The sequence below is a fragment of the Tiliqua scincoides genome, chromosome 2, assembly GCF_035046505.1.
Source record: "Tiliqua scincoides isolate rTilSci1 chromosome 2, rTilSci1.hap2, whole genome shotgun sequence".
NCBI lineage: Eukaryota > Metazoa > Chordata > Lepidosauria > Squamata > Scincidae > Tiliqua > Tiliqua scincoides.
The window spans coordinates 167,576,173-167,604,040 of NC_089822.1; the positions used below are offsets into that span (position 1 = coordinate 167,576,173).

At 46.6% G+C, this 27,868-nt stretch overlaps 1 protein-coding gene across 1 annotated transcript in view; it reads right to left on the reverse strand.

The window, feature by feature from the left end:
• Nucleotides 1–416: 416 nt before the first annotated feature.
• ADGRL1 (adhesion G protein-coupled receptor L1) overlaps nt 417–27,868 on the reverse strand; it is a 78,490-nt gene continuing 51,038 nt past the window's right edge. Inside the window, exons 5-22 of the mRNA XM_066618362.1 lie at nt 24,124–24,438; nt 23,090–23,193; nt 22,768–22,953; nt 21,988–22,026; nt 19,643–19,826; nt 16,825–16,947; nt 16,534–16,739; nt 16,043–16,213; nt 15,614–15,823; nt 13,787–14,007; nt 12,755–12,821; nt 12,382–12,473; nt 4,738–4,906; nt 4,235–4,363; nt 3,950–4,046; nt 3,440–3,568; nt 3,086–3,103; nt 417–1,401 (exon numbers count right to left, since the gene is read on the reverse strand). Of these exons, the coding sequence (XP_066474459.1) occupies nt 623–1,401; nt 3,086–3,103; nt 3,440–3,568; nt 3,950–4,046; nt 4,235–4,363; nt 4,738–4,906; nt 12,382–12,473; nt 12,755–12,821; nt 13,787–14,007; nt 15,614–15,823; nt 16,043–16,213; nt 16,534–16,739; nt 16,825–16,947; nt 19,643–19,826; nt 21,988–22,026; nt 22,768–22,953; nt 23,090–23,193; nt 24,124–24,438 (3,239 nt within the window). The 3' untranslated portion in view covers nt 417–622. The remainder of the gene's footprint in view (nt 1,402–3,085; nt 3,104–3,439; nt 3,569–3,949; nt 4,047–4,234; nt 4,364–4,737; nt 4,907–12,381; nt 12,474–12,754; nt 12,822–13,786; nt 14,008–15,613; nt 15,824–16,042; nt 16,214–16,533; nt 16,740–16,824; nt 16,948–19,642; nt 19,827–21,987; nt 22,027–22,767; nt 22,954–23,089; nt 23,194–24,123; nt 24,439–27,868) is intronic.

Consider the following 27,868-nt stretch of genomic DNA (forward strand, 5'->3'; position numbering starts at 1 on the left):
CTCCCTCTGAATATTTTTGGCAACAGTTGCATCTAAACCCCGGCTAGGCCATGTGCCATAAGGCCCCATTTGTCCCTTGTACTCTTCTGAACAACAGGCCAACAAAGTTGTGGGAAGTGGAGGGCGGAGAGCAGGTGCTGAGCCAGGAGGCAGGGCATTTCCCCAATCTCTGCATGTGGCACCCTCATGGCTTTGCTTTTTTTTAATCTTAAAAAAAAAAAATTATTTCAACTTTTAAGCTTTCAAAATGTATTTTTGGTCCCCCATCCTCAAGGAGGTATTTTTAAAACAAGTCTGATCCTTTTGCCTGGATACTGCTGTCTTTCTGCCACTGCATTTTCTCGGAAAAGAAACCAACATAACCAAATAGGCAATGTACTGCTCTCTGTTAGGAAAGCTAATTGGATGGAAAGAAAGCAGATAAAATGGCTGCCCTCCCTCAGGAAGTCCTCTGCCTCACTCAGCTTTTTCTTCCACCTCCTCTCCTCCATTCTTTCCCCAGCCCTGCTCCATTCTCTTCTTCTCCACCCCTTCCTCCAGGAAAAAATGAAAATGTTCAGGTCATGGCAAGGATGCCATATTGGGGTTGGGGGGTATGGTCCCTCAGTCCCTTTTCGGCCCCTCAGAGGCTGGTCACCAGCTGCATTTGGCCATCTCCCTCCACTGCTGGGCTTTCTAGGCTTCCTGGCACCAAGTAGCCATCATTGCTGGGTCTCCGGACTTGGTAGTAGGCCTGAAGCTGGTTGCGTGGCACCAAGGCTGGCCGGTTGGTGTAGTAGATTTCATTGATGGCTTGGGCATGAGGGAGTACTTCCCCAACCGCCTCGGGGCTGCTGTCCGGGTATGGGGAGTCCCTCAGGTTGGTCATACTGGTGTATAAGGAGTCCCTGTTGGGTGAAGGGGCTTGGCCATCACCCCCCTCTGTCAGGTCAGCTGTGCAGCTCTCCGACTCCTCCAGGTCGCTCTGGTAGAGGATGGACTGTGCCCTCTGAAGCAAGAGCGGCTCCTCTAAGGCCTTATACATTAGTTCGATTTCCATGTTCTCCTCATGGGTCAAGGAAGGGGCGTCAGGCACAATGGCGTCATCCTCACTGTTGGTACCCCCTCCCCCTGCTACTATGTTGGGAGGGGGAGGGGGCCCAGGGGGGTTGGAGGTCTCTGTGGAACTCCCACCTCCCTTGACCACACCACTGCCTCCCCCCCTCAAGTTGTTATGCACCAACTCAGAGATGATCATTTTTTCAAAGGCTGCAGCATCACTCAGGTTACGTCGGCAATCGGCTATCTTGGTGCCATCAGATGGGAAGTCACCACTGCGGAGGGAGTAACTGTTATTGAAGTTGCCATTGAGCGGGAGGGTGTCCATGCCACAGGCGTCTCGGCTGTTGTTCAGGGGGTGCTCTGTGAGAGGGGCACAGAGACGGGTATTAGTGGGGCAAGATGGGAGGAAGACCATTAGCAAGTGTTGTCGTCAGGGAGCAGAGGCAATCACTTGAAAAGTGAGAAACAATGGCCAGATGGTCTGACCAAATGCAGGGTATGTGTGCATGGTGCCTGTGTGCAAGAAAAAACATGCAAGCTGCATTTAAGATATAGTGTGCAGGTGCATGAAAACGCACATTACAATTGCCATGTATATTTGAGTCTTCCAGTTGTATCATAATCCTGTGGGAGACAGCAGTATGCTCTCTATCAGGGCAGGGAGGGAAGGGGAAGCTTTCAGGGACTGGTTAACTTGGGCCACAATCCTATACATACTTACCTGAGAGTAAGCCTCACTGAACTCAATGGAATGTACTTCTGAGTAGACATGTTTAGGATTATGTTGTTAGTTACATAAACTATAATTTGTCCTAAACTGAAAAATAGAAGAAGGTTCTGCTGTTGCATGTTGTGCCCCAACTTTGTCCTCATAAAGAGTCATAGCATCGAGCCTTTAAGGAAACATCCAAGTTATGGCTGCTTAGATAGCAGCTGCTTTTGCCTACTAGGGAAGAGCAGTCACTCCCGGCATAAGTGAGGCTCAGGTATTTTCTCAAAAACTGGGAACAGCTGCCAGCTAGGTTGGGGACTGAATGTAAGGCTGAGCCAGTTCAGCTTCTTCTCATCTTCCTTTTCCTCCTTTGCACAGGGCAAGGCAATGATGCAAGTAAGCCACCACGCTCACAGGATTCCAAAACAAACACCGGAAGACTCAAGTGACTATGGCAATTGTAAATGTGAATTCTGTCTCAGAGTTCTGGAAATCAGAGAACATGTTGCTCTTGAAGAAGACATATTTTTAGAAGTGCTTTCGGCAATTTGTATGAATTTAAATTGTTCATTCAGCACCAGTCTGATGGGTACTTCTTCTTGCTGTCTTGTGTGTGTTTGTGGGTGTGAAAGTGTAAAAGACCATAGAACTCATTTAGATATGCATGTGTAATGCACATGCATGCAGCATGAAAAAGAAATGCTAACTGGTTTGGTGGGAGACACCAAGATATCATTGTGTGCACAAAGGAGCAACTGTAATGTAACCTTTGGGGTGAGGAAAACAGCCACGTGGTCATGCCAAGTTTAGCCACGCACAGCCACATGCATTATGGAGCAGGCAAGTAATCTGCTTGGCCAGTGCCACAAGCCTGCTAAAAGTCTGCAGAGCCAACTGTCTCCACCCAGCAAGGGCCACATACAGGGTTGGAGGAACCTTTTGTCAGCTATGTTATGGGTAACTTATTGGGACATGGGAGGGGCATATCCCAGGTTAGAGGAACCATTGCTTTAACTCAGCATTCAGGGCTAGGAAAGATGGGTAGAATTTTGCATTCTTGAGCTCTGCAGATGCTTTTATTGCCACCTAGTGTACACAGCCAGAACTGCACAAACCATACTGGCCCACCACCCACTGAGAAATGGGAACGTAACAGGGGTTCCCCATCAAGCCAGCATCCTGTCCTCCCTACATTGCTCCTGCTGTTGGCAGGTGCAGCTGAACACACCAGCTACTTGCTCACTTCTGTGCTGCGCCCACCCCCAGCCTGCCAGTCCAACTAGCAATGAAGGAAACATTACTGCGAAATGGAACTGGAAAGGAGGGACGTACTGGACTCTCGGAAGCTCCCTGCAGGCAACACCAGTTGGAGAGGAAGAAAGAAAAGAAAAAGTGAATTATTCAAGTGCCCAGAGCCAGTAATGCAATATAAGATATGACCGAGATCCCCCCTATAAGATGTACAGTAATCCACAAGCTGCTACTACTATCAGTTCTCCTGGCCCGTTTTCCCCAGTGCCTCAAGCTTGAAGAAATGACTTTGAGAGGCTGTTGGTTAATACCATGCATCCCTTTAGCTTTCTAGTCTGTCTCCCCATTCCTTATTTGCAACAGGAGCATCAAAAGCTTAGAGGTCATCCAAAAAGAAAGCGAATATCTGTCTTAGATGATAGGTGGCAATTTTACCTGGGGAGTTGAAGACAGGGGGTGAGGCAGGATTGAAGCCCACGGACTCAGCAATGAGTGTGTTGTAGGGACTTGTTCCGCCCCGTGTCTGCAGCACGGGGTTGGTCAGCAGGTGATTCCCCATTGTGCCTGCAAGAGGTAGTTTTGGCAAGAGTGTTAGCATTGCGCAAGTATAGCAGAACGTCTGAGAGGAGGAAGGGCAAGAATGAAAAATCTGGCTCTTGGGGGAAAAAAAGTTGCAGCTGTGTGGGCAGAACTAGGATGAGACATTGAGAAGGAGGAAAGTGACTCACTAGAAGAAATTAATGCAGAATGGCAGATACAGGGCAATGTTTTTGTTCATCAGCTAGAGTGGTTGGGGGCCTTTGCAACTGCTCACTAAAGGGTGGGCACCCAGGGTGGGGTAGGGGCTTGGTGGGGTTGATTTCCCATCCCAACTTGTTGGGCATGTTCTTGCCATGGCTCAGAATGGGGGTGTTGGAGGGGACAGAAAAAAGAATTATTGCTCACCTCGGTTAAGAGTGGGAGTGCTGTTGAGATCACCTGCCATGAAGCTGGACTCAGTTTGTTTTCTTACAGTATCATTCCACATTCTGCGAATTCGACTCTGAAAAAGACACACACCCCCACCCTCGGTTAAACAGAACTAAACTGGACTCCAAGGAATACTTCAGTCTAGGCTACTTCCCAGCTTTTCCCAGTTATCCAGAATCCCAGTCCTTTAGAAATCTTTGGCTTGGATCCAACATCCTCCATGTAGGAATCCAATCCCATCACCTCTCTGCCCAAACATACCTGCGTTCCAGTGTAGTAACGGTTGTTGCTGCGAATGGCTGAGGTCTTGAGAGAGCCAAGTGTAGCCCCTGGTGGGCTCCTCAGGCAGCAGGATGCATGTCGCAGGCATTTGCTGAATTCCCGGTGAACCTGGTGCAGTTGTAGGGAAGAGAGTTAAGGAGGAAAGAAGTGGTGCATTGTCCCCACTATGTAAAACCCTTCACTCTTGCTTTGCCTCTTAGCCTTTCTGTTATCCTTCAGTTTGGATGTATGGTACTTTTGCTCTTAGATCTGCTCAGAGGCTAAGATCCAGAACACAATTAAAGACTTCCAGCCTGTCCAAGTATCCCAGCTTCCACAGGGCCCACACTGGTCCTAGTCCCCAGATTTCTGGGATCCCATTCCCTGTACCGGGCACTTTGCATCCACTTCATAACATCTTGCACTGTCAGTTCCTGTGGCTGTCCTCAAATGTAAGCCCTAGTTTTTGTGATGTTTCTCAGTTCCGACCCTTGGCTACCAACCTTCTTCTGCAGTGCGCAATGGAACACAAAGATGAACATGCCCTGGAAAGCGTTGAAGGTGGTAAAGAGATAGGCCATGACAATAGACTCCTTGTTGATGAAGAGGAGGCCAAATGCCCAGGTGAGGCCCAGGAGAAAGAGGAGAGTGATCGCTCCAAGTGCCCAAGACCTGTAGGGGAAGACACTAAAGGTGAACATAGGTAATGGAGATGTCCTCACAGGAATAAAACTAACCTCAAACTTCCTTGCTGCCCTGCCATTAGGAATCTTTGTGCTGTTCTAACACAAAGGAAGTAAATGGTTTAGTAAGAAGATGATCTCAGTCACTGCTAAGATGGGATAAACCATGACTTATGTTGCAAATCCCATGGCAGGTACATCACAGGGGCCCACATGCATGGCAGAACACACTGACAGAAAAGGTACCAGTACATGCTTTCTTTCGTGGCACAGTTTTTAAGCAACTATAATTGGTGGTACACCGTACACCAACATCTATGCTGTCATACTGCACTATCTAGCATCTTCTTGTCAGCGCCAGGAGGAAGAGGGCACAGGAATTCCTTTTGCTAAGAGAGCATGCCTGTCACTTGCTCCCTACTATTTTTATGTATACATTTATTCACTGCTTTTTTTTACTACGCACCCAAAGTAACTTATAAAAGCAAACAAAAACAAAAGACTATAAATAATATTAAAAACAATATTTATTTATCTAGGCATTCATATGCCGCTTTCCTACCTCCTAAGAGACTTTAGGCAGTTCACATTCTGTTAAAAATAAAATCTGATCAAAACAATATAAAACTATCAATTAAAAACAAAAAGGAGCTATACCACCTGAGGCTGCAATTTGATGCAAAGATACTTATACCACATTAATTCTGGTGGGGTTTAAGCAACTTGTGTTGTCAAAAAATGATTGACAATGACAAAATGATTCATAAAATCCACACAAATGAGAAATGTGATATCAGGACTTCTGATGCTGTGATGCACTTATAGCCAGTAAGCCTAGTCACAAACAGCAGATGCGTCATGGAGGAGGGAGAAGAAGAAAGAGAGAGGGCTGATATGGTGGGAAGATGAATATAAGTCTAGTTCATAAGCTAGCAGTGGAACTGACTACCCTTCGTCTTCTTCTTTAAGAATGCATGTGTCCCGCTCACACGCGACTTCTATCTCTGCATCTGTTGTTGGGAGGGGCTTTGTGGGTAGGTATTACCGGCGAAAAAACTGGCTGCAGGCCTCTAGTTATGAAGACATCTGTGCAATCCTATTGCTCAACAAAGTTAACCACTGTAAAACCACCTTCTGTATTTTTGCCTGATGTTATTACCCTCTGCTTTCATTCACATTTCAAATGCGTTCAATAAATTCTAAGAGCTCTGCATCCACTGTGTCCCACTAACATGCCACAGTCCCATGTGTCGGTTTGGTGGTTATCTAGGGTGCTCATACACACACAGTTTTTTCAATGTGCTGATGTTTAAAAATGCCAGTAACATTATAAAAATAATTTATTATGGGTTGTCTTTTAGGTCCAAAGAATTACAGTATTTCAATATAGAAAGTAATCAATGCCTACAAATGCTCTTGGGTTTCTGTTTCTTGTACTCTACTAATACTAGCCATGACCTGGTGGCCCTGGTGGCAAAATATCTTGTGTATACCTGGTATCATATGGCCTTGCTGCAGGGGCAGAGGTGGAATGACATATTCTGAAAAAAAAAGTTAATGGGAGAGATGTCTGCGAGCCCCTGATGAGGTGGTGAAGATGGCAGAACATCCCACCAGGTGGCTGGGTACTGGCATGTGTGGCCTGTCTAATCTGCTGGGCAGTAGAACACATGACCCTGTCAACCAGCTGATCAGTGAAGTGGGTGGCCACATTCCAGTCCGTGGTGTCACTGGCCAACACCCACTCTCGGCTGTTGGAAGATAGGTCAACGGATGGCAGCTGGTTTCAGGGGGCGGAAACTGACACCAGACCTATAAAGGGCCTCAACAGCAACAAGCAGGGGAGATGAGAGCAAGAGGCAAGGAGGGACCAGGCGAAGGAGAAGGGAGAGTAGGAATCTAGAGGAAAGAGAAGAGGGGCCTCACCAAAGGCTACTGAAAAAACTCCACAGTCAGGGAATTAGAGGACAGGTCCTCTCATGGATTGAGAACTGGTTGGAGGCCAGGAGGCAGAGAGTGGGTGTCAATGGGCAATTTTCACAATGGAGAGAGGTGAAAAGTGGTGTGCCCCAAGGATCTGTCCTGGGACCGGTGCTTTTCAACCTCTTCATAAATGACCTGGAGACAGGGTTGAGCAGTGAAGTGGCTAAGTCTGCAGACGACACCAAACTTTTCCGAGTGGTGAAGACCAGAAGTGATTGTGAGGAGCTCCAGAAGGATCTCTCCAGACTGGCAGAATGGGCAGCAAAATGGCAGATGCGCTTCAATGTCGGTAGGTGTAAAGTCATGCACATTGGGGCAAAAAATCAAAACTTTAGATATAGGCTGATGGGTTCTGAGCTGTCTGTGACAGATCAGGAGAGAGATCTTGGGGTGGTGGTGGACAGGTCGATGAAAGTGTCGACCCAATGTGCGGCGGCAGTGAAGAAGGCCAATTCTATGCTTGGGATCATTAGGAAGGGTATTGAGAACAAAACGGCTAGTATTATAATGCCGTTGTACAAATCTATGGTAAGGCCACACCTGGAGAATTGTGTCCAGTTCTGGTCGCCGCATCTCAAAAAAGACATAGTGGAAATGGAAAAGGTGCAAAAGAGAGCGACTAAGATGATTACGGGGCTGGGGTACCTTCCTTATGAGGAAAGGCTACGGCGTTTGGGCCTCTTCAGCCTAGAAAAGAGACGCTTGAGGGGGGACATGATTGAGATGTACAAAATCATGCAGGGAATGGACAGAGTGGATAGGGAGATGCTCTTTACACTCTCACATAATACCAGAACCAGGGGACATCCACTAAAATTGAGTGTTGGGCGGGTTAGGACAGACAAAAGAAAATATTTCTTTACTCAGCGTGTGGTCGGTCTGTGGAACTCCTTGCCACAGGATGTGGTGCTGGCGTCTACCCTAGACGCCTTTAAAAGGGGATTGGACAAGTTTCTGGAGGAAAAATCCATTATGGGGTACAAGCCATGATGTGTATGTGCAACCTCCTGATTTTAGAAATGGGCTATGTCAGAATGCCAGATGCAAGGGAGGGCACCAGGATGCGGTCTCTTGTTATCTGGTGTGCTCCCTAGGGCATTTGGTGGGCCGCTGTGACATACAGGAAGCTGGACTAGATGGGCCTATGGCCTGATCCAGTGGGGCTGTTCTTATGTTCTTAGGGGCAAAGAACCTAAGGTGAGAAATCCCTTTGGACCGAAGAGAAAGAAAAGGACTAGCACCTAACCAGATTCCTCCAGAGGAAACAAAACCTACAACAGAAGGCAAGGGCCCCTGAAGGAAGAAAGAAGAAGGGGCAAGAAGGGAGGAAGATGTGAACAGTCCAGTGACAAGCTCCCAGGTAACAGTGTTGGGGGTGGCTGCCTATAACCCAGTGGCTCCCCCAACCCAATGCCCACCTGAGGACGAGACCAGGGTAGGCTGTACAGAGAGCTTACAAGCTTACTACTGGTGCCAGGCCTGATAAGATTGGGCCCTCAGTCCACATCAACTAACAACTGCACATTTAATGCAAAATTAAACTACTGACTGGGGGCCCAATCCTAACCAAATTTCCAGCTCCGGTGTAGCTACAATGCAGACCCGTGGTAAGGAAACAAATGTTCCCATAGCTTGAGAAGGCCCCAGGGACTGCCTCTCCACCACAGGACACAGCGCACACCCCACTGGCACAACTGCACCAGCACTGGAAAATTGGATAGGATTGGGCCCTGGGTTGGTCCTGAATTTGCAATCTTAAAATAACTTAGAAGCAAGTCCCTGAAATTCATTCACTCTGCTTCTGAGCAAGAATGGTAAGGGTTGGGCTGTAGGTATCCCTCTACTGCTATTCAGATTTCCTAACTTTGCCTCATTAATGAAAGGTTATAAATGATCAACTGCCTGTTTGTAATTTGGATGAAAAGGTCAAAATGAAAGGCAACGTGGGTCCCCCCCTCCCCTTTGGGATTTGCTAAACAGCTTCACTGGCAACTAAAATAAACAAGACTGCAGGAAGTGAGCTGCAATATCATCCCTAGGGCAATGAAATTTACTAGAACTTTTCAATGAATTAATAAGCAAGCATATAAAGAGCTGAATTTCTAGACCGAAACAATTAGCAGAAACTCCTCTGTCAGTTAAGGCTGCAATCCTAACAGTTAATTTGGAATGAATCCCATTGAAATCAATGCAGCTAATTCCAAGTCAACATGGTCAGGACTGGGTGGTTTAGTAACAGAAACAAGACGAATTTTATAAGAGGTGATCTGTAAATTAATTAAGATCAGGACAGAAGCAAAAGACATAATGATAGTTCTACCTTAAACATGAGAATGTGAAGAGTCTTATCCTTCAGGGATATAATAAATGTAAAAAATCTGAAGAGTGTTTTAAGTAGTATGTATACGTTACAAGTCATCTTTAGTGTGTGGCAACAGGGCGAGAACTGCTGAAGGCTGCTTAAATGTCAGGGATTTTCTAGAAAGGCAGCACTTCCTTGGGAAAAAAGTGTGCAAATGAAGGCCTAAATTTATCTCCTTGAGACTTTCAATCATTAGAAGGGATAGTATTGTAGGTTTATTTTAGATAAGGTGCTCCTGAAGTGTTTTGTTCTGACCTTCAGTATGTAGTACTAATTTATATCATTATATTCCACCTCTCTTCCCTGGAACACAGGGAGGTTTCCAGACAGGGTCAGCCTCAGGACCGGTGGAGCCCAATGCGGGGTAAGTGTATGGGTTCCCTCACTCACCAGGCCACGGAGGAAACTGCAGCTGCAGAGAGCCAGACGCTTGTGGTACTTTGTGCAAAGCACGGCACCTGGAAATAGTTGGTGGTGACAACTAAGGCAACTTCAAACCAAACAGTTCCAGGGGATGATGAGCAAGCCCACATTCCACTTGCCGCACTGCCCTCCTAGGCTGCCAGATGGTGCTGCAGCAGTGGGAGATCTGCAGCCACCCCAGTGCAGGGCCCCATGTCACAACATAGGCCACGTTGGTTGCCCTAAGGTTAGCCCTGTTTCCAGAGCATCCAGGTCTTCTATGCAGGCACTTAACAGTCCCAGACCTGCTTAGCTTCAGCAAAGTATCTTTGGAAAATGCTCCCAGAATTTGTATGTGACTGTATGTGAGTCAGCCTATTCCATGAGATGGAAATTCCCTGGAAATGGTCACAAAGACTGAATAGAAAAGTCATTGAGTGTTCCTGATCCCCGTTTCTCTACCCTTCCCTGCACTGCCACAGACACCTATCTTTTGACAGTCCTACCCCTGCTCCTCTTTTGTTTATCCTGGTCACGCCTCTTTTCTCCAACTAGCACAAGCTGTAAGAAACACACACTGACAAGGGGAGGGATTTGTTCTGCTCAGCACATAGTGCACTGCCAGGGCAACATAAAGATTAAGAAGTAGTAGCAGTAATTTAAGAAGGGAATGAAGTGTTGTCAGTCACTGAATTCAGCTATCACAGAAAGGGATGATAAGTCATAAAACATGACTGCAACCTGCAGGTTTAATATCCAAACTTGTTTTTCTCAGAGGCAGGACCCACTGAGTTCAGTGGGGCTAATTTCCAGGGTCCTAAGAACTGTATCCCAGAGACTGCAACAGAGGACTGTAGCCCAAGAGTCTTTGGGAATTCTGAAGACCTGAATAAATGAGTCTTCCAGTTCTGTCTTCACTGGGTTCCTCTGGATTAGTGGTCTCTCTTGCCATGCTCCCCAGCACTGCTCCAGGAATATCCAAGGAATTGTTCTGGATTATCAGGGCAAGGGTAAGGAAGCTTACAAGACTGTTAGGATTCGCTGAACTCTGCATTTCTCATCTTTATAGAATTTAAGCTAAGGAGCATTTTACCTTAACTCAGCATTAATCAAGGTAGGTTTTTTCCCCCCTCCAAACTGCTGGATTATTTGGTATAGATGAATGTTAATCATGTAGCAGTCATATGATTTTTGACAGTCTGGCATTTCTAGGCGATTTGCTTTCCACATTGCGTCAAAAGGGCACACTCTTACTTCATTTGCCAAGAGAATCAGATAGTTCACTGTCCTCCCCTGACTTAAAGCAGCTTAGTAATTAATGCAGAGGGTGAGAATTCCTCTTGTGGGGGTAGAGAGTATAGTCCTTTATATGGAGAGAATGAAAGTTTTTGCACTGTGGTGAGTTGGACAAAAATCCACTCAACTCATCACAGGTTGACCAGACCCTTGGTGAAATGATCAAATCACTGTTTCCTGATGTTACTAGGTGTAAATGGCGAGAGTCAGCCCACAGCCCAGCGTGCTGAAAGGATCAGCATGGCAGAATACCACTTTTTAGAATCAGGGCTTTTTTATTCGCTGTTATGATTCAGAAGAGTGACACTGCAGGAAGAGGGGAAGGGAAGCCCAAGCTCATCGTCTTCCCTTTAAATACACAGCTGTCTGCTTTCTCTGAGAGTCTTTCTCTCTGTCTCTTTCCAATACATCAGTGCTTCTCAAACTGTGGGTTGGGACCCACTAGGTGGGTCGCGAGCCAATTTCAGGTGGGTCCCCATTTATTTCAATATTTTATTTTCAATATATTAGACTTGATGCTACCATTGTATGCGACTGCATTTGGGGAAATGTTGCAGAAATGTACTTTCAACAGACTACTATGTATCATGTTGGCAACCTTCAGTCTCAAAAGACTATGGTATTGCGCTCTGAAAGGTGGTTCTGGAACAGCGTCTAGTGTGGCTGAAAAGGCCAATTCGGGAGTGACAATCCCTTCCACACTGGGAGCAAGTGCAGTCTGTCCCTGGTCTGTCTCCCTGGCTATGGGCCTTTGCCTCTTAGCCTCAGACTGTTGGCCAAGTGTCTCTTCAAACTGGGAAAGGCCATGCTGCACAGCCTGCCTCCAAGCGGTCTGCTCAGAGGACAGGGTTTCCCACTTATTGAGGTCCACTCCTAAGGCCTCCAGATCCCTCTTGCAGATGTCTTTGTATCGCAGCTGTGGTCTACCTGTAGGGCGCTTTCCTTGCACGAGTTCTCCACAGAGGAGATCCTTTGGGATCCGGCCATCATCCATTCTTACGACATGACCGAGCCAACGCAGGCACCTCTGTTTCAGTAGTGCATACATGCTAGGGATTCCAGCATGTTCCAGGACTGTGTTGTTTGGAACACAACACAGTATACATATATACTATGTACATACTTTTAACAATGATAGTAAATGGGAGTTACTCCTGGTTAAGTGTGGGTAGGATTGCAGCCTAGGATTGTTAAAAGTTTTCCTGCTTGATGATGTCACTTCCAGTCATGAATCACTTCCAGCGGGTCCCAACAGACTATCATTCCAAAAAAGTGGGTCCCGGTGCTAAACATATGAGAACCACTGCAATACATTATGTCAGAGAAATTAGAAATTGAAGATCTCATAGAGATCAGAAGGTAATAGAAGAGGGCTATTAGGGAAGGGAGATGTTTGAACCCAAATCAAAGAACAAACTCACTTGATGTTGTCCAGTCGGCTGGAGTCAGGTTTGAGAACAGATGTGTTGCGGATCATCTTGTGCAGAGTGATCATGAGGAACACCAGGTTAATCTGAGGGGTGCACAAAAGGATGTGAACAAGGGAAAGGAGCGTCTCCTTCTCCTGCTAACATTCCCCAAAGACATCCTGGAGCTGGCAATGATTCTGAGGGGAAAATTCCTACCATAGAGTTTCTCAGGTAGACTGAGGATAGGTATAGGGAAGAGCACCATGACACTCTGGTGGCAAGAGAAGATTGGGAAGGGCTGGAACATGGGACCCAGGTTCTCTCCCCAATTTTGCGTTCAAGACTCTGATCCTCAAATCGCTAAGGGACCCAAACAGGGACTCACCACAATGACAAAAGAGACAGGCCCAATGAAGCTCCAGATGAAGTAGTTATCAACTCGAAGCCAGCACCTGCCAAGAGAGACCAGGAAGGTGTCAGATGAAAAAAAGAAAGGCTGGGGAAACCCTAAGGCTTGACTGCCTCACTGCAAAGTTGGAGAGGTGGCAAACAGAAAAGTCCCCCCCTCCCATCTGTCTGCTGTGCTCTCTGGTCTGTTGCTGATGGAACTGCCCTGGTTAGTGCTCTGATCCTCTTGATTCACAAAACGTGAGTTGGAAGAATACTGTGGCAGTGGCAGCCCCCTACTCTGCCCAGTGGTGCTGGAGGAAGAAAGGAGGAAAGCTGTCACAGCTTCAATCACCCTTCTACCCACCCTGCTGCTTAGAAAAGGACCAAATGGGCAGGAACAGGTAATCTGGAGCCCACCCACATCCCCTTCCCTTCCCTTCCCTTATCTTGAGCTGCTCTTGGCATGCAGCCTCTGTCCTCTGCACCACTCCAGTTTCAAAGAAACAGGAGGAGCGGAGCATTATCTGCTGACCTATTCATTTGAAATAGGAGCAGAGTGGAGGATGGAGGCAGTACACTGACAGCAGCTTGAGATAAGAGAAGGGATCAAGGGTGCAGGCACGCCTCCCCCCCCATCCACCTGGGGCACACATATGCCCTTGTAGGGGTGGCAAAATTGGGAGGGGATTGGGCAGTGGGGAGCAATGGACCATCCCTGGCATGAAAGACAAGTTCCCTTACAGTCACTCTCAAACCCACATTCAATCCTTGCTAATTTTTCTGTTCTCCTCCTACATCACAGCTCCCCTTATAGCATGCCTAGCTCTGCTCACACCTGCTCCCCTCATATCTTTCAATTCAGTCAATACACCCACCTCTGATCTTTCCTTGTTGGTTCTGTAGCACTGCTGCCAAGTATTAGCAACCCACTTTGTTCTACTGCACTTGTGCCTTACTAGCCTTTTATTCCTAATCCTGCCAACCCATTTTTTTCCCAGCCACTCTCATGGACCTTCCCCATACTCACGCTTTGTCAGTGCCATAGCTGCGGTAGTCAATGGCGGCAGCAATGCCCACTACCAGGGCAGGGAAGCAGTAGCCACCCAAGTAGTAGTATTTTTTGCGGGAGTATTCACTTTCAAAGACTTCAACCAGCATAAGGTAAAGGTGGATGCCTTCCAGGCACATCCAGGAGAACGCTGCCAGGAAGAAGTAGTGCAGCAGCCCTGCAAAAATGGGGCAGGCAATCTGGGGCAGGAGAGGAGACAGTTGCCATTAGCTCTTGTTTTGAAAGCTCACCCCTATCATCCCACCACTACACACCATTTAGGACCTCTTGGAGCTTTAGTAAGATGAGCCTTCTTCAGAGTGAGGCTGCATTTTCCAGCATACATTCATTTCCTAGCACCTATGCCTCTCTCTTCTCTTCCTGCTCCTCCCTTTCCCATTTCCTCCACTGTCTAAATTTAGATTGTACACTCCTCAGGGCAGAGACCTGTCTGCTTTGCTCTCTGAACAACATATTTAGTGATGGTGCAGTAGTAATGCTGCTGTGAGTATCACTAAGGTGTTGCACTGGGAGAAGGACTGTGCAAGCCCCAACAGTCAGAACCGCGGAGTGCACCTGGAAGAGGGCATGGCCTGTAGTTCTGGAGCCCAGTTCAACTCCATCACTGGAGATAGCTGCAGCCTAAGACGCCGAGTGCAGTGCAGCTGTCAGCAGTCTTGGTGGGGGCAGGGTTAAGGGTGGTGGGAAGGGTCTATGGGAGATTGGGGGGAAGCAGAAGAACGGATGGGAAGCAGTGGGAGAGAAGGTTGTGGAGCAGAGGATCAAAGGTAGAAGATGTGGGGAGACAAGAGAAATGAAAGGGGAATGGAGACAGGAGGGGGATAAGGAAGAAAAAGGAAGAGGAAAGAATGGAGGGACCCAGGGGGAGGGAGGGAGCTGGGAGTCCTGGAAAAAGAATGAAGGGAAGAGGCTCACCAGGATGGCCAGGTTCCCCATCCCACTGGGCATGGCTAATCGTGCCAGTAAGTCCCCCCAGGAGAGGAAGTGCCCACCTTTTGGCAGACTGCCAAAACATAGGGACTTGTTTTAAAGAGGCAGAAATTTACTTGCATGGAGCAATGACAGGTGGGCTGGAAGATTCCACTGATGGTGCCCCTGCCTGAGGCAACAATAGGTGGGCAGAGGGCGACAGCCCACAGGGGCAGAGTGTACTTAGAGAACATATCTGTAATCCCCCCTTTTCCTGAATTTGTAACTTAGCCCCATATTTTGGGAGCTACTGTGTCTCCTTTTGATACCTGGCAGTGAACCGATGTCATTTCTCAACCCCTACAAAGTGCACTTACTGCCATTAGATGAGGCAGTGGGTGGAGGGGGGAGGTTGGACAGCACAGGCAGCTGTTCATATAAAGATATGTAAGGAGAAGAAGGCATCTCTGGAGAGAGGCACTGCAGAAAGTTACGGTGGAATTTTGCTTCCAAATGAAATTGTACACTGGGATGGGTAATTTCTTTACCTCTTTGCGTTACATTAGTAATACCTGAAAATGTGACATCAAAAAGCCCTATTTTTGCTGCACCACGTTCCTCCCATTATTGTAATAAGGTCGGCTGAGCCTTCAGAGGGACAGTTCTCCTCAGAAAGGCCTCCCCGCCACACACACCCTCCACTTCCTGAAACAAAGCTTTCTCAGAGCCGCAGGGACATGGCAAGGGGAATGTGTCCCAGTGAGAGTTTCACACTTTCCTGTAGCATCAGACATTTGGCGAGTTTCTCAACACCCTCTGTGCTGAGGGTCAACCCACGGCGATTTCATATCATTCTGAGGGGAGATTGTCACGCACCTCATACTGGGTCTTATCAATGCCGATCAGAAAGAGGAGCTCAGTGATAAAGAGATTGATGCAGAGGTTCTTGTGGATTGTGTTGCGGTCAGTCTGCAGCCCTCTCAGGAAGCAGAAGGTGGAGATGCAAATGGCCAAGCAGACCAAGGAAATCACAATCCCCACCCAAGTGATGACAGACAGCAGCAGCTCATTGATGCGGCCCTGGTACTGAAACAAGAAGGGGAATGAGACCAGGCTTGCACTACCTCCCTCTTCTGCTACGTTTCTCCCTTGCTGTGGGGCTGACTTTTTCGTTCAGTTTACCATCCCCTGCTACTAGATGGAGATAATGAACTAGAAGGATGACCCAGATGGTGGCTGGGATGGTGGCAGAAAATAATTCTCCTTCCTTTACCCCCCTGCCCCCCAGTGGAGTCATATTCTTACAATTTCACGGTGGGCCATGAGCACAGCAAAGTTGGTGAGATGGCTGCATGCACAAGTGGTGTGGGTCTTGTTGGTTTCCACCAGCCGGCAGCCCTGCGTGGACCAGTAACCCATCATGGAGCGTTCTGAGTAGTTCCAGAAGGAGCAATTGGCATTGAAGTGGTTCTTGTCCTACACAGAAACAAGTATGCCTATAGGAGTCATCAATGATGCAAAGGGTGAAGCCAGGGCAGTATAGGGACCCCAGGCTTTGAGGAATGGAATACAAGAAGATGACACACTACAGAAAGAAGGGAGTGAACTAGAACACCATAAACGCACACATGCCCAGAACATCAATGACAATGCCCTTAAAACACACAGAATTCCCAGTGCTGGAGTGACAGCAAAGATGAGATCCAACCCATCAAAGTGTTAAGTTGGGATGTGCTGGGAAATGTGGCAAAGATGAGGAAGTGGCACAATGTTCCCAAGTGTCATTCCAGCCTCACCTCCAGGTGGGAGAGAGTGAAGATGACAGGGTCCATTAGGAAGACGCGGCTGGATTCCTTGTTGATGGAGGCAGCAATGACTTGTGAGTTGACAACAAGCGAGGGACTAAGTGAACCGGCCTCACTACCCAACTTGATTGTGGCATTCTCAGTAGAGAGGAAAAAACCCAAATTGTTGTAGAGGATGAAGACAACCTTAACCACCCCTGGGAAGATAAGAGAAAGGGGATCAAGGTCATGTTTTGTGGTGCTTCTCCTCATGTCCATTCAGTAATCTACCTTCTCACTCACCATTGCGACTATTTTGCTTGATAGTGTTGGCAGACAGCTGGATGGAGTTCCTGGTGGTATAGTCATGTGGGAACACAATATCTGGCACCTGCCCCTCTGTATTCAACACTGATACTTCTAGCACTGCAGTGAAAAGAAAGAGAAAGATTAGAAGCAGCAGAAAAAATAGACCCGACAAGGGCTGGAGCGGTTTTTCTCATTTCCTTTTTATTTGAAGATGTGCATGCTTTCTCATATGCAGAGCAGGTATATTTCTCATGTTATTTCTTTTCTGAAATGGGTTGTTGGCAACCTTCAGTCTCAGAAGACTATGGTGGATGAGAAATGGGATGATTCTGTTTCAGGTTCTCTTCATAAGAACATAAGAACAGCCCCACTGGATCAGGCCATAGGCCCATCTAGTCCACCTTCCTGTATCTCACAGCAGCCCACCAAATGCCCCAGGGAGCACACCAGATAACAAGAAACCTCATCCTGGTGCCTTCCCTTGCATCTGGCATTCTGGCATAGCCCATTTCCAAAATCAGGAGGTTGCACATACACATCATGGCCTGTAACTCATAATGGATTTTTCCTCCAGAAACTTGTCCAATCCCCTTTTAAAGGCATCCAGGCCAGATGCTATCACCACATCCTGCGGCAAGGAGTTCCACAGACCAACCACACGCTGAGTAAAGAAATTTCTTTTGTCTGTTCTAACTCTCCCAACACTCAATTTGAGTGGATGTCCCCTGGTTCTGGTGTTATGTGAGATTGTAAAGAGCATCTCTCTATCCACTCTGTCCATCCCCTGCATAATTTTGTATGTCTCAATCATGTCCCCCCTCAGGCGCCTCTTCTCTAGGCTGAAGAGGCCCAAACGCCGTAGCCTTTCTTCATAAGGAAGGTGCCCCAGCCCCGTAATCATCTTAGTCGCTCTCTTTTGCACCTTTTCCATTTCCACTATGTCTTTTTTGAGATGCGGCAACCAGAACCGGACACAATACTCCAGATGTGGCCTTACCATCGATTTGTACAACGGCATTACAATATTAGCCATTTTGTTCTAATGCCATCATGCCCATCTTCCATCATGCCCATTCTCGGTTCCATCCTCTACATGGAATGTGCTTTGTGGCCAGCAAATTGCCAGCTCTGCTTGGTAACTGCTAACACTATATGTGGTGATATAGTATTTTGTCCTTTGTTTTTTGCCCTTATCACCATAGTGAACAAGTGCGTGAAGTTATGTGCAGGCATCTGTGGACCTCCAATTTGTTTCTTGCTTTGATTTGCTCATTCCCATTTATGAACTGCTGTTTTTATTTTTTGTCTAAATAGTCTGAGTTATTTTGGAGTTTTATGGCTTTTACCACTGCTTTAGTGTAACTTAATCCAAGCAGCAGTGATACAGTGGCAGACCTCTTCAGCCCTGCGCCCTGGGGCAAAGGTCCACGATGGTGCCCCCATGCGCAAATCCACCCCCCTCTCACCTGAGGCTCACAGAGCCTCGTGCGACCCAAGCCGGTGTTGGGTAAGCCTCTCTGAGGTTCCCCGATGCTATAAACTGTGCTTCTGGGAAACTGGAAGCACAGTTTCCAACCCGGTTGGGAGCCTGAGAGAGGCTTCTGCGAGGTCCTACAGCCTACCACCCGGGACATTTGCCCCATAAAACATAATGGGAGGTCTGCAACTACAGTGATAAGAAGAAGAAGATTGTTATTAGACTAGGGCAGCAATTCTATACATACTTTCCTGGGAGTAAACCCTACTGAACACAATGGAGCTTACTTCTGAGTAGACACTCATAGGCTTGTGCTGTTAGTTTCATATTTATTTTTTTAGAGCTTTGGGTTAAGATTGGAATCAGAAATAAAAGGTTTTTTTTCAAAATATTGCATGGAAGAGGTGTCTGTTTATAGCTCTATAGAAAAGAATTACTAGAATTTTCTGCACACTTGGGATATTGACTTGCAAAACCATCATTGCCTGGATTCTCTGTCAGTTCTGACTGAGCTAACAAGTACCACTTGTTAGGCTGCTCCTGTGTAATAAAATGGTTTGAATGATGCTGTTGAAAGGCTTTGGCAATAGCATTACTTATGGATTCTATCTAATTAGTGGTTAGCCAAGGCCTGGGATGCAGGCGGGGGGTCTCCACCTTCAGTAGGCTGGCCATGTGCTGAATTGGTTCCCTGATGCCCCACTGTGCTCAGACACACAGTTTGAGAATCTGCCTATCTCACCTTCTGCTATAACCAATCTTTTCTACTTGTATAAGAGCCAAATAATATTCCCTGAACATCAACAGATATGTATTATTAAATAGTAAAGTGCCTATTGGTACACAGGACTTCCAGCGTGTGTGTAGCTCTGAAAGCCACGCTAAACTGGCTGCATCAGTAGGACTTAGAGACTCATACTTGTGTGTGTGTGTGTGTGTGTGGGGGGGGGGGAAACACACCCACAATTCACACATGGTAAGTGGGGGACGGGACCCCACCCTTTCCTTCTCTTGCTGCCCACCACTCTCTTTTCCATCTCTTCTCAATCCAGTCCTCTCCTCTCCCCCCCTTGCACCAGCTGTGGACATTCTATAAAGAAAAGGCCCAGCAGATATATCTCAAAAGTCTCTTTTCAAAATAGCAGCTCTTCCTTCCTAGAGGTTTCATTTTACACATATCTTGTGCCCGATATTTTAAAAGTTCAGGAGCTATATACACACACATTCAATATAACTCTTTGAAGCCAGAAGTAATGTTTTCATTTGAGATCACTGTGTAGGGACTGCAGCCTCCCCCTCCCAGTTCTTCGACCAAGTTGGGCATAAGAGACTTACCCACATTATCCTTGGTAGTAACAAACCGGGCTGGCTCTTTCACGTTGTCAGCCAGGAGGAAGGCCCCCTCCTCCAAGATGTCAAGAAGCATTGTGGCTGTGTGCACCTGTTCTGTGGCATTCATGTCCTTCCATGACTCTAGCGCCTCAGGCCGCAGCAGGTTGTCCACTGTTTCTACCACAGCCTGGAATGACATGCAGTGATGAGTGGAGAGAGACACCCACATCCTTTCATTCCCTTTAAAGTCAGCTTTCCTTATGCCCAGAATTACCTCCTTGCCTCTTTTCTCCCACTATAATAGACCTGCTGCAGACCCTGACCTTCATGCTGCTACCTCTTGTCAGAGAGGCCTGGCAAAGCAGTTCATTCAAACTGCCTTTGTGAGGTGGCAAAATCTTCATATCATGCTTTTCCACCTCCAGAGACTTGCAAAAATAATGTCTGTGTGCAATAAATACACACTTGTCTGCAGGCACTTTAAAGCAACAACAACAACAACAACAATTCAGTATTTATATACCGCCTTTCTGGTCATCTGATTACTCCTCTGACTTTATTCAAGGCAGTTTACATGGACAGGAATTTCTAAATCCCTCAAGGGGATTTTTACAATCCTAGAGGTTCTCTCTTTCAAGAACTAACAGCATTTCAGAATGGATCTTCCTGGTTTGGTCTCACTTCTGGCCTCCAGTTCTCCCACGCAAGCAGCTCCATCTCTCACATGGTGGCAGCCAAGACGCTTCTTGCTCACACCAAGAGCAGGTGGAATCACTCAGCTGGGCTTGTCAGCTGCTTCAAGGTCTCGCCATTTTCAGCAGTTCAAGGACCTGCCAGTGTCCTCGAACTGGCGACCTTCTGATGTTATCTTCGGGCTAAAGGAGGCTCTACCCTCTAGACCAGACCTCCTTTAAGCATGCAAGAAGTGCACACATTTGCTGCATTACATCCATACATCCTCCCTCCAAGCAGCCCTTCTCTTACAAGGGGTGTGGCATTTTCCATACATTCAATGGCTGGATAAATGCAATTCTTCAGTCAGATAGTGCAGCCCACTGCTGTTATTTGCCATGGGCAATGTGATTGGCTGCATTCCACAGGCTCCAAGTAGATGCTGCATTTGTCATGTGACGAGTAGCACAACTCCCATGTCCAAATGCCCGTGCATTCGTAAGACTTTGAGCTTCAGTTTTTCCCTGAAGTCTGAGCACTTACGCTCTGCAATATTTCATCACATGATTTCCCCTTCACAATCACATTACTGTCCCACCACTTTGTGGGCCTTTTGCTTTTTTTCTTAACAAATGTAACTGAATAAATTGTATAATTGGATACATCATCAGCCTTGATTTTTTTTTTTAAAGAGAGGGGGATGAACAGCAGTATGATATTTCGGTAGCAGGGCCATCCCACTCCATCCATTATGAGTAGAGTGGACATTGTCTTCCTATATATAGAATTGGAACTTAGGAGATGATTGCGCAAAGACTAAATTGCCCTCATTAACTGATCTCTAGAGTATACCTTTTTTCTGCTATGGTAACTTTGGCAATTTCAGACAAACAGCTTCCCACACAAAACTGACGTGACAGGCAAGCCACTCCTACCTAAATTCCCATGTGGTGATGCAGTGACACCAGCGCAGGCTACACTGCATCCCACAGATAATTTTTGGATGCAGGAGGTCTCCTTGGCATAAGTTGTCATTTATCGCCTTGCACCGGGGTAAGTCCCAGCAGCCGTGTCGGCCAACTCAGACCTGTACCAGCAATATCAATGGTGCAAGTCTGAGTTGATCCTTGCAAACAGATCAGACACAGGAAGGGGTTTGGATTTGGTGCATGCCACCACCACCAAACCCGCCCCCTCTCAATCCACTCACCCATGCTCATTTCCTCCCTGTTCCGCCCTCCCCCAGCCCTGCTCAACTATCTTCCTGCCCTCCCTGTGCCCCATTCTGCCATCTGTGCAGGGCTTACTTTCTCTGCCAGGCCTCTATTGCTACACTGGTGCACACAGAAAGACTCCAGCCTTTTCACCAATTCACAAGCTCCTTGCACTGTCACCAAGTGCTTAACAGCGCTTTTGCTTCATACAGCACCAGCAGAACATACGTTCCACCAGTCCTTTAGTCAGGCTTTATTCAGGACCATGAATATCAATGTAAGGATGTTGCCACCTTGAACAGGCATGTATGAATTGTGCCTAATTTTAGAGAGCCCCCAGGATGATGGTCTTGTTTGGGAAGTCCATTCCCACATTTCACACCCTGGATGTAAAACCACACTCACCAGGAGAGTTCTCTTTCTATCTGGTTTACAGCCATGGGCTCAGTTAATCACACTCACCTTGATATAATCCTTACACGTCCTTTCTCTCTTGTGCATCTGCAAGGTGGAATGTCCATGCCCAGAGTGAGAAGCAGTTCAAGGGAAGAAATAGAGAGAGGAATGAATCAGAACAGCAATCCTGTAAGAAGGGCCCACAAAGATGGGCTCTAAGGGAATTCACACACATTTGCTCAGGCTATAAAGTCATTAGATACTAACAAGCAGGCAGAGATATAACAAAAGAAAGTATATTCTAGATAAAATGTGGTTGAAATTAATGTTATATTGGACATTGGAATTCAAATGAACATACATTTCACTGCCATATTTTATTTTTATTTATTTTTCAAGCTTATTTTATTTTCTTCTGTTATATATTATGTAAGATAATCGGAACAGGTCGAAATGTTACATTATTATTATTTTGATAAATGTTTCCAGGTTAGAAATAACACATTTCTCTTTCAGTCACATCCTTTTGCCAACAAGTCCCAATCTGCCTTCCCCACTCTGGTCCAATTCTATGGGGGCCGCTCATTGCTGGAAAATTTCTGTGCCATTCATAACTGCACAATGAGCAGAAATTCAACAAGTGGTCATATCTCTCATCACTACATCTTCATGTCAGTAAAAGTTTCACCTGTTGAATGTCTGTCTTTGCCCAATCCCACAATTTTCCTTGTACTGATGGGAAGGTAAAGAGAGAAGGCAAGAGGTCACAGAACCCTCTGAGGACAGGCTCCCATTGCTTCTTGCCAGTACCAGAACAATTGCCTAAGCATTCAACCCCTCACACACCTTGTTGTAGTTCTTGCCTGCTGACTCTCTCTCAATGGGGCGCAGAGCCTGAAGTTGGGCATCCAGAATGTCCAGGAGCTGCTCCATTAGTTTCACAGAGGAGCTGACATCTCCAGCATAGATGGCACCACGCGTATGCCGGGCAAGTTCACTGGCAATATTAGCTGCATTCTCTCCACTCTTGATCTGCCAAGGAAGGAGAAAGAAAACCATACTGACCTCAGTTAGACAGAAAAAACTATAAAGACATAAAACCTTAATATGCATATGAAGCATTTAACTGATGCAACAGGAAGAATTTTTGGACAAAGGAAAACAATACCTTTTGTGCCACTTGATTGACCCAAGGACTTGTGCAGTTGCTTAGATCAGGTCCTCGGGGGTTCCAGATTCCAAGAGATGCCAGACATTGGAAGGAAGCAATACCTGCATGCAAGAAAGAAGGGCATGGGAAAGAGACCGCAATCTCACTCAGGCTGCCAGGCTGCACTCTCCATCCCCCAGCTGAAGTTTAAACATTAGTTGTAGTTGAGAAAGACTGATCTCTAAGAAGCCTGACTAATACAGCAATGGTTGCAGAGGAAGGTTAAATGATTTGGTGCTCTTGCAATTAAAATGAGAAGTCTGAGCACAGAATGGTAGGAGAAACTTATTTCACCAAGAGCCCAATTCTATCCAAATTTCCAGTGCCAATGCAGCCAAGCCATTGGGGCATGAGCTGCCTCCTGCAGTGGAGGGGTAGTCACAGAGACCTCAGGGTATGGATTGCAGCTGCACCAGTACTGGAAAGTTGGATAGGATTGCGCCCTGAATCTGCTGTCTATGGAAAGGCAACATCCAGGTCATACTGCTGGAAGTGTGTGAGGGTGCAATCCTAACCCCTTATGTCAGTGCTTTCCAGCACTGGCATAGCAGTGCCAATGGGACGTGTGCTGCATCCTGCAATTGGGTGTCACTCACGGAGGCCTCCTCAAAGTAAGGGAATGTTTGTTCCCTTACCTCAGAACTGCATTGTCCTTAGGTCAGTGCTGGAAAGCACTGACTTAAGGGGTTAGGATTGCACCCTGAGTGAATCAAGCCATAGCAGAAGTTCACGTCAGCCCAGTCTCCTTGAGATGAGCAGTGAGGGAGCTGCGTAAGGATCCTGGCAGTCCCATTTGCTAACAGTGCCATTATCTAATGGTGAAAACAGGCTCTCCCAGATCCTTAGCTTCCTTCCCCTCTCCCCTGTTTAAACTGGATGCATCTCTATGCCTCCAGTATTTGAATGTAGCCACCTCTAGAGTAGAGACACTGCATATGCAAGATAACATTGCCTATGGATGGATTACCTCCCTTGACAGTGCCCACTGTTACCTCGTGTGCCCTTCGGGCAAGGCCTTTCAACCAGCATGCCCTGTTGTGTGGCTGGCCACTGGACACGGCGCACCTCCTTGGCCTCACAGAAGAGCTCCGGTGAGACATGCTGATTGTTGGCTGGTGGGCGGCGGGTGCTGGGCACTATGGCAGTGACCGGGTGCAGCTCAGTGCCTTTCTGGTTTATGGCACCTATGGGATGAGTGGTGAGAGGGACCTGGCGTGCTGTTGTTGTAGCAGCAGGGGAGACTGTGCTGGTGATTGTGGTGGGTCGAACAGTGGTCGTAGTGCTGAGTGGTGTCGAGGTAACTGGGCCTGTGGACAGAAAGACAATTAGAAACAAGTTCCCTTCCTTGTATAAATGTTCCCCACCATTGTCAACCTTGAGTTTATAAGGCTTTTTCATAACAGTGCACACACAAATATGAAGGCCTCAAAGACCTCTCCGCATTTAGCCAAACTGCAGTAATCCAGGAAACATAATTTTGCATCAGGGAATGATAATTTCCTCACAGTTTCCATCAAAACAAATGGTTGGCAGCCTTCAGTCTCGAAAGACTCTGGTATAAGCCTACAGCACCCGGTATTCCCAGGCGGTCTCCCATCCAAGTACTAACCAGGCCTGACCCTGCTTAGCTTCCGAGATCAGACGAGATAAAAGGCAACACCAATGCTCTTCCTGCAACACATGAAGCTGCCTTATGTTGCCAGGCCACTGATCCATTTAGCCCAGTGCTGTCCACTCTAACAGTGGCTCTCCAAGGAATCAAGAGAGGACATAGCCCTGCAGCCATAGAGCCTTTTTACTAAAGATGCAAGGGTTTGGATCTGGGATCTGGTGCATTCAGAAGCACATGTTCTATAATGAGCTTATTCCTCACCCCTAGCAAAATGAACTATGGCCCTCCTTGTGGCAAAACATACATATTCTGGAGTAAATAGCCAGCACTAGAGGCAGAATTCTTCATGTAGGTTACCCTTTTGGTGGCAAAGGACACACTGTCAAAAACCCATTGTATTTCAGCAAAGTCCACATTCTGTTTTTGAAACGCTAGTTTTCAGCAACCGTGATTGTAAATATAAACTTTAGAAGATGAAGGAGACAGTGATTGCTAAAGACTCAAATGTGGAAGAATATGAGAAGGGCTGTCAGCTACCAGGAAGAGAAATTTGTCAGTTCTTTTCCTTAGTACAGACTATGGTTTTTCCCCTTCTTTTATGGATAACCAATATCCCAAGAATCACAGCCTCCTTTTGGCTTGGGTGTAAGATTTTTTTATACTTAATTTTTTGCACCAGTTCAATACTACTTCTGCTGGTATGGGAGTCTTGTACACACAATCTTACTGATTCATTAGATCAGATAAAGAATATTTGCATACCTGCATAAATTATGCTGTCCATAGTGAACTCACAGGTGAGCAGAGTACTGGTTTCTGGATTGCAGTAAAGCTAAGAGCGTAATCCTAACTTGTGCTGAAGCCACCTCAGGGGGTGGTGCAAATTCGACTAGAACGGAGCAGCCAGATCAGCATCTGTGCTGATCAGGAATGGAGTCAGGATCCAGCATAACCACCGGATCCTGGCCCCGCCTCCTGCTCCCTGCCTGCCCCCAGGAACACCTGCTGCCTGCCCTCCCCCACCCCAAAACACCTCCACCCCACCCTTCTCACACACCCCAGGTCCCTGCATTGGCCAAGCTCAGCCAACACAAACTTACCCCACCAGGCCTGAATCAGGTGCAGGGAGGCCAGCACAACTCCTTGCTAACTGGTTAAGAGGCACTTTTTCAATGGGTGCTCCTCTTTTATTTAGCAGGGGGAGAGTAACTGGCCCACCTCACCCCAGCAGTGTCTTTTCTAGTGGCTGTCTGCTGGTGTTGCATCTTTTTAGATTGTGAGTCCTTTTGGGACAGGGAGCCATTAGATATTTGATTTTCTCTGTAAACCGCTTTGTGAACTTTTTGTTGAAAGCGGTATATAAATACTGTTGTTGTTGTTGTTGTGCTAGCCTCCCCGACTTCTGAGTCAATGTAAACATGCCTTATGGTATGTTTGTGACACCCCAGGTTGGCAAAAGTGCCAGCTTAATCCAGGGGTTAGGATTATGTTGTAAGGTCCTCAACCAATTTCCTTTACAAATCCTTCCTAACTTCTTCATACCTCCTTGGCCTACACATTGTCTGGAAAGGTATGAGGGATGCGATTCCTCTTTCCTCTCATTCATACTATTTTTAACTTTAAAATGGTAGTAAAGGGCACAATACTGAACAACAAAGCTTCCTAAGAATATTTTTAATTGGCCAAATGCTCCCCTTGAATTTAACTGTTGCTATTTCATAAGTTTAAGGCGATCATGTTAATTTTGAGGGTCACTGCCTGTCCTTTTTAACTTAACTAGGCTTGCTGCCCTAGACATTTGCTGCAGTCGTAACCACACTTTCCTGAGAGTAAGCCCCACTGAACAAAATAGGACTTACTTCTAAGTAGACCTGGTTAGGATTGTGCCCATTGCCTTTTAAATCTCCAACTAAAAAGGCAGAAATGACACCTAGAACTCTTCTTGCTATTCTCTCCACAATCCATGATCCTGTTGCCTACCCACATACCTGGAGATGCATTTGCTAAACGGCAAGGAGCAAACAACAGGACAGAAGAGTAAATAGGGGCAAGGGTTGCAGGTGCCTTGCCCTTGCTGCAGTTGGAGTTTTCAAGGACAATACATGATGTGTGAAGTTAGAGGGGGCAAGTTTAGATCCAGCTCTTCCTCATCCCAACCCTGCAAGTAGTCTGCACGGGCAAACACAACTTCAGTCCATTTTAACTGCCAATGTTGCATTCACATGAGGGCTGAATCCTATTCGGTCAGCCACAACATTTGGATGTCAACTGTTCCAATGTTGCTACTTAAGCAGCAGCTATGCAATGAGGGCAAGTGGAGAAAGAAGAGAGGCAATTTAGCGACTTATTATGCTAAACAAATCTGGATCCACCACAGCAACCTGGTTAGACTTTTTTTGCTTTTTTCAAAAGATGTGGTGGATTTTTTCCCTTCTCAATCCAGGTTCAAGGAATTAGTTTTTGTAGACTCTTAGACTTCTGCCAAATACTGCTCAAGAGACGATCCATCTCTGTCAATTTAAACTCCATGTGATGTTAACTGTCAGAATTTCAGGCACACACTGACTGTGTTGAGGTCATAGGGAGTTTGAATTGAGCTGAGTAGCTTCTCTGATGCTTACTGCACAACTGGAACTAAAAGACCTGCTTGTGGCAAAGTGGCAAAATGAAAGATATTTTCAAAAGCCAGCTCTGGGACTGAAGCCTTACTTTTTGAGATTCTTTAGCCATTATAGACTCAAATGTGTCCTAAACAGTGATAGATGGCAGGCATGCTGAGCAGTAGCAGTTGAGAAAACTATTGGCTCAATAACTTGCAACAGCTTGCAGCATACCTGAAGTATATACGTGTTTGCTGGAGTTTGGCTTAAATGAAAATGGGGCAGTGCTAAGTTATGCACATAATTCAGTTTGTAAAAGGTAATTTCACACACCATAGAAAAGGATCGCTTGTTTATAAAGATGTACAATAAATCACGAACTGGACATCTACACAAATTAGCATTGCTATCTTTGTGTCCCCCTCCCCCTATTTTCGACAGTCTTACTAGAACTGGGGTACGGAAACTAGAGAACAATGATTTACAGTCAATGCAGGGCTCCCCTACCCCCATGCCTGGTTGCTA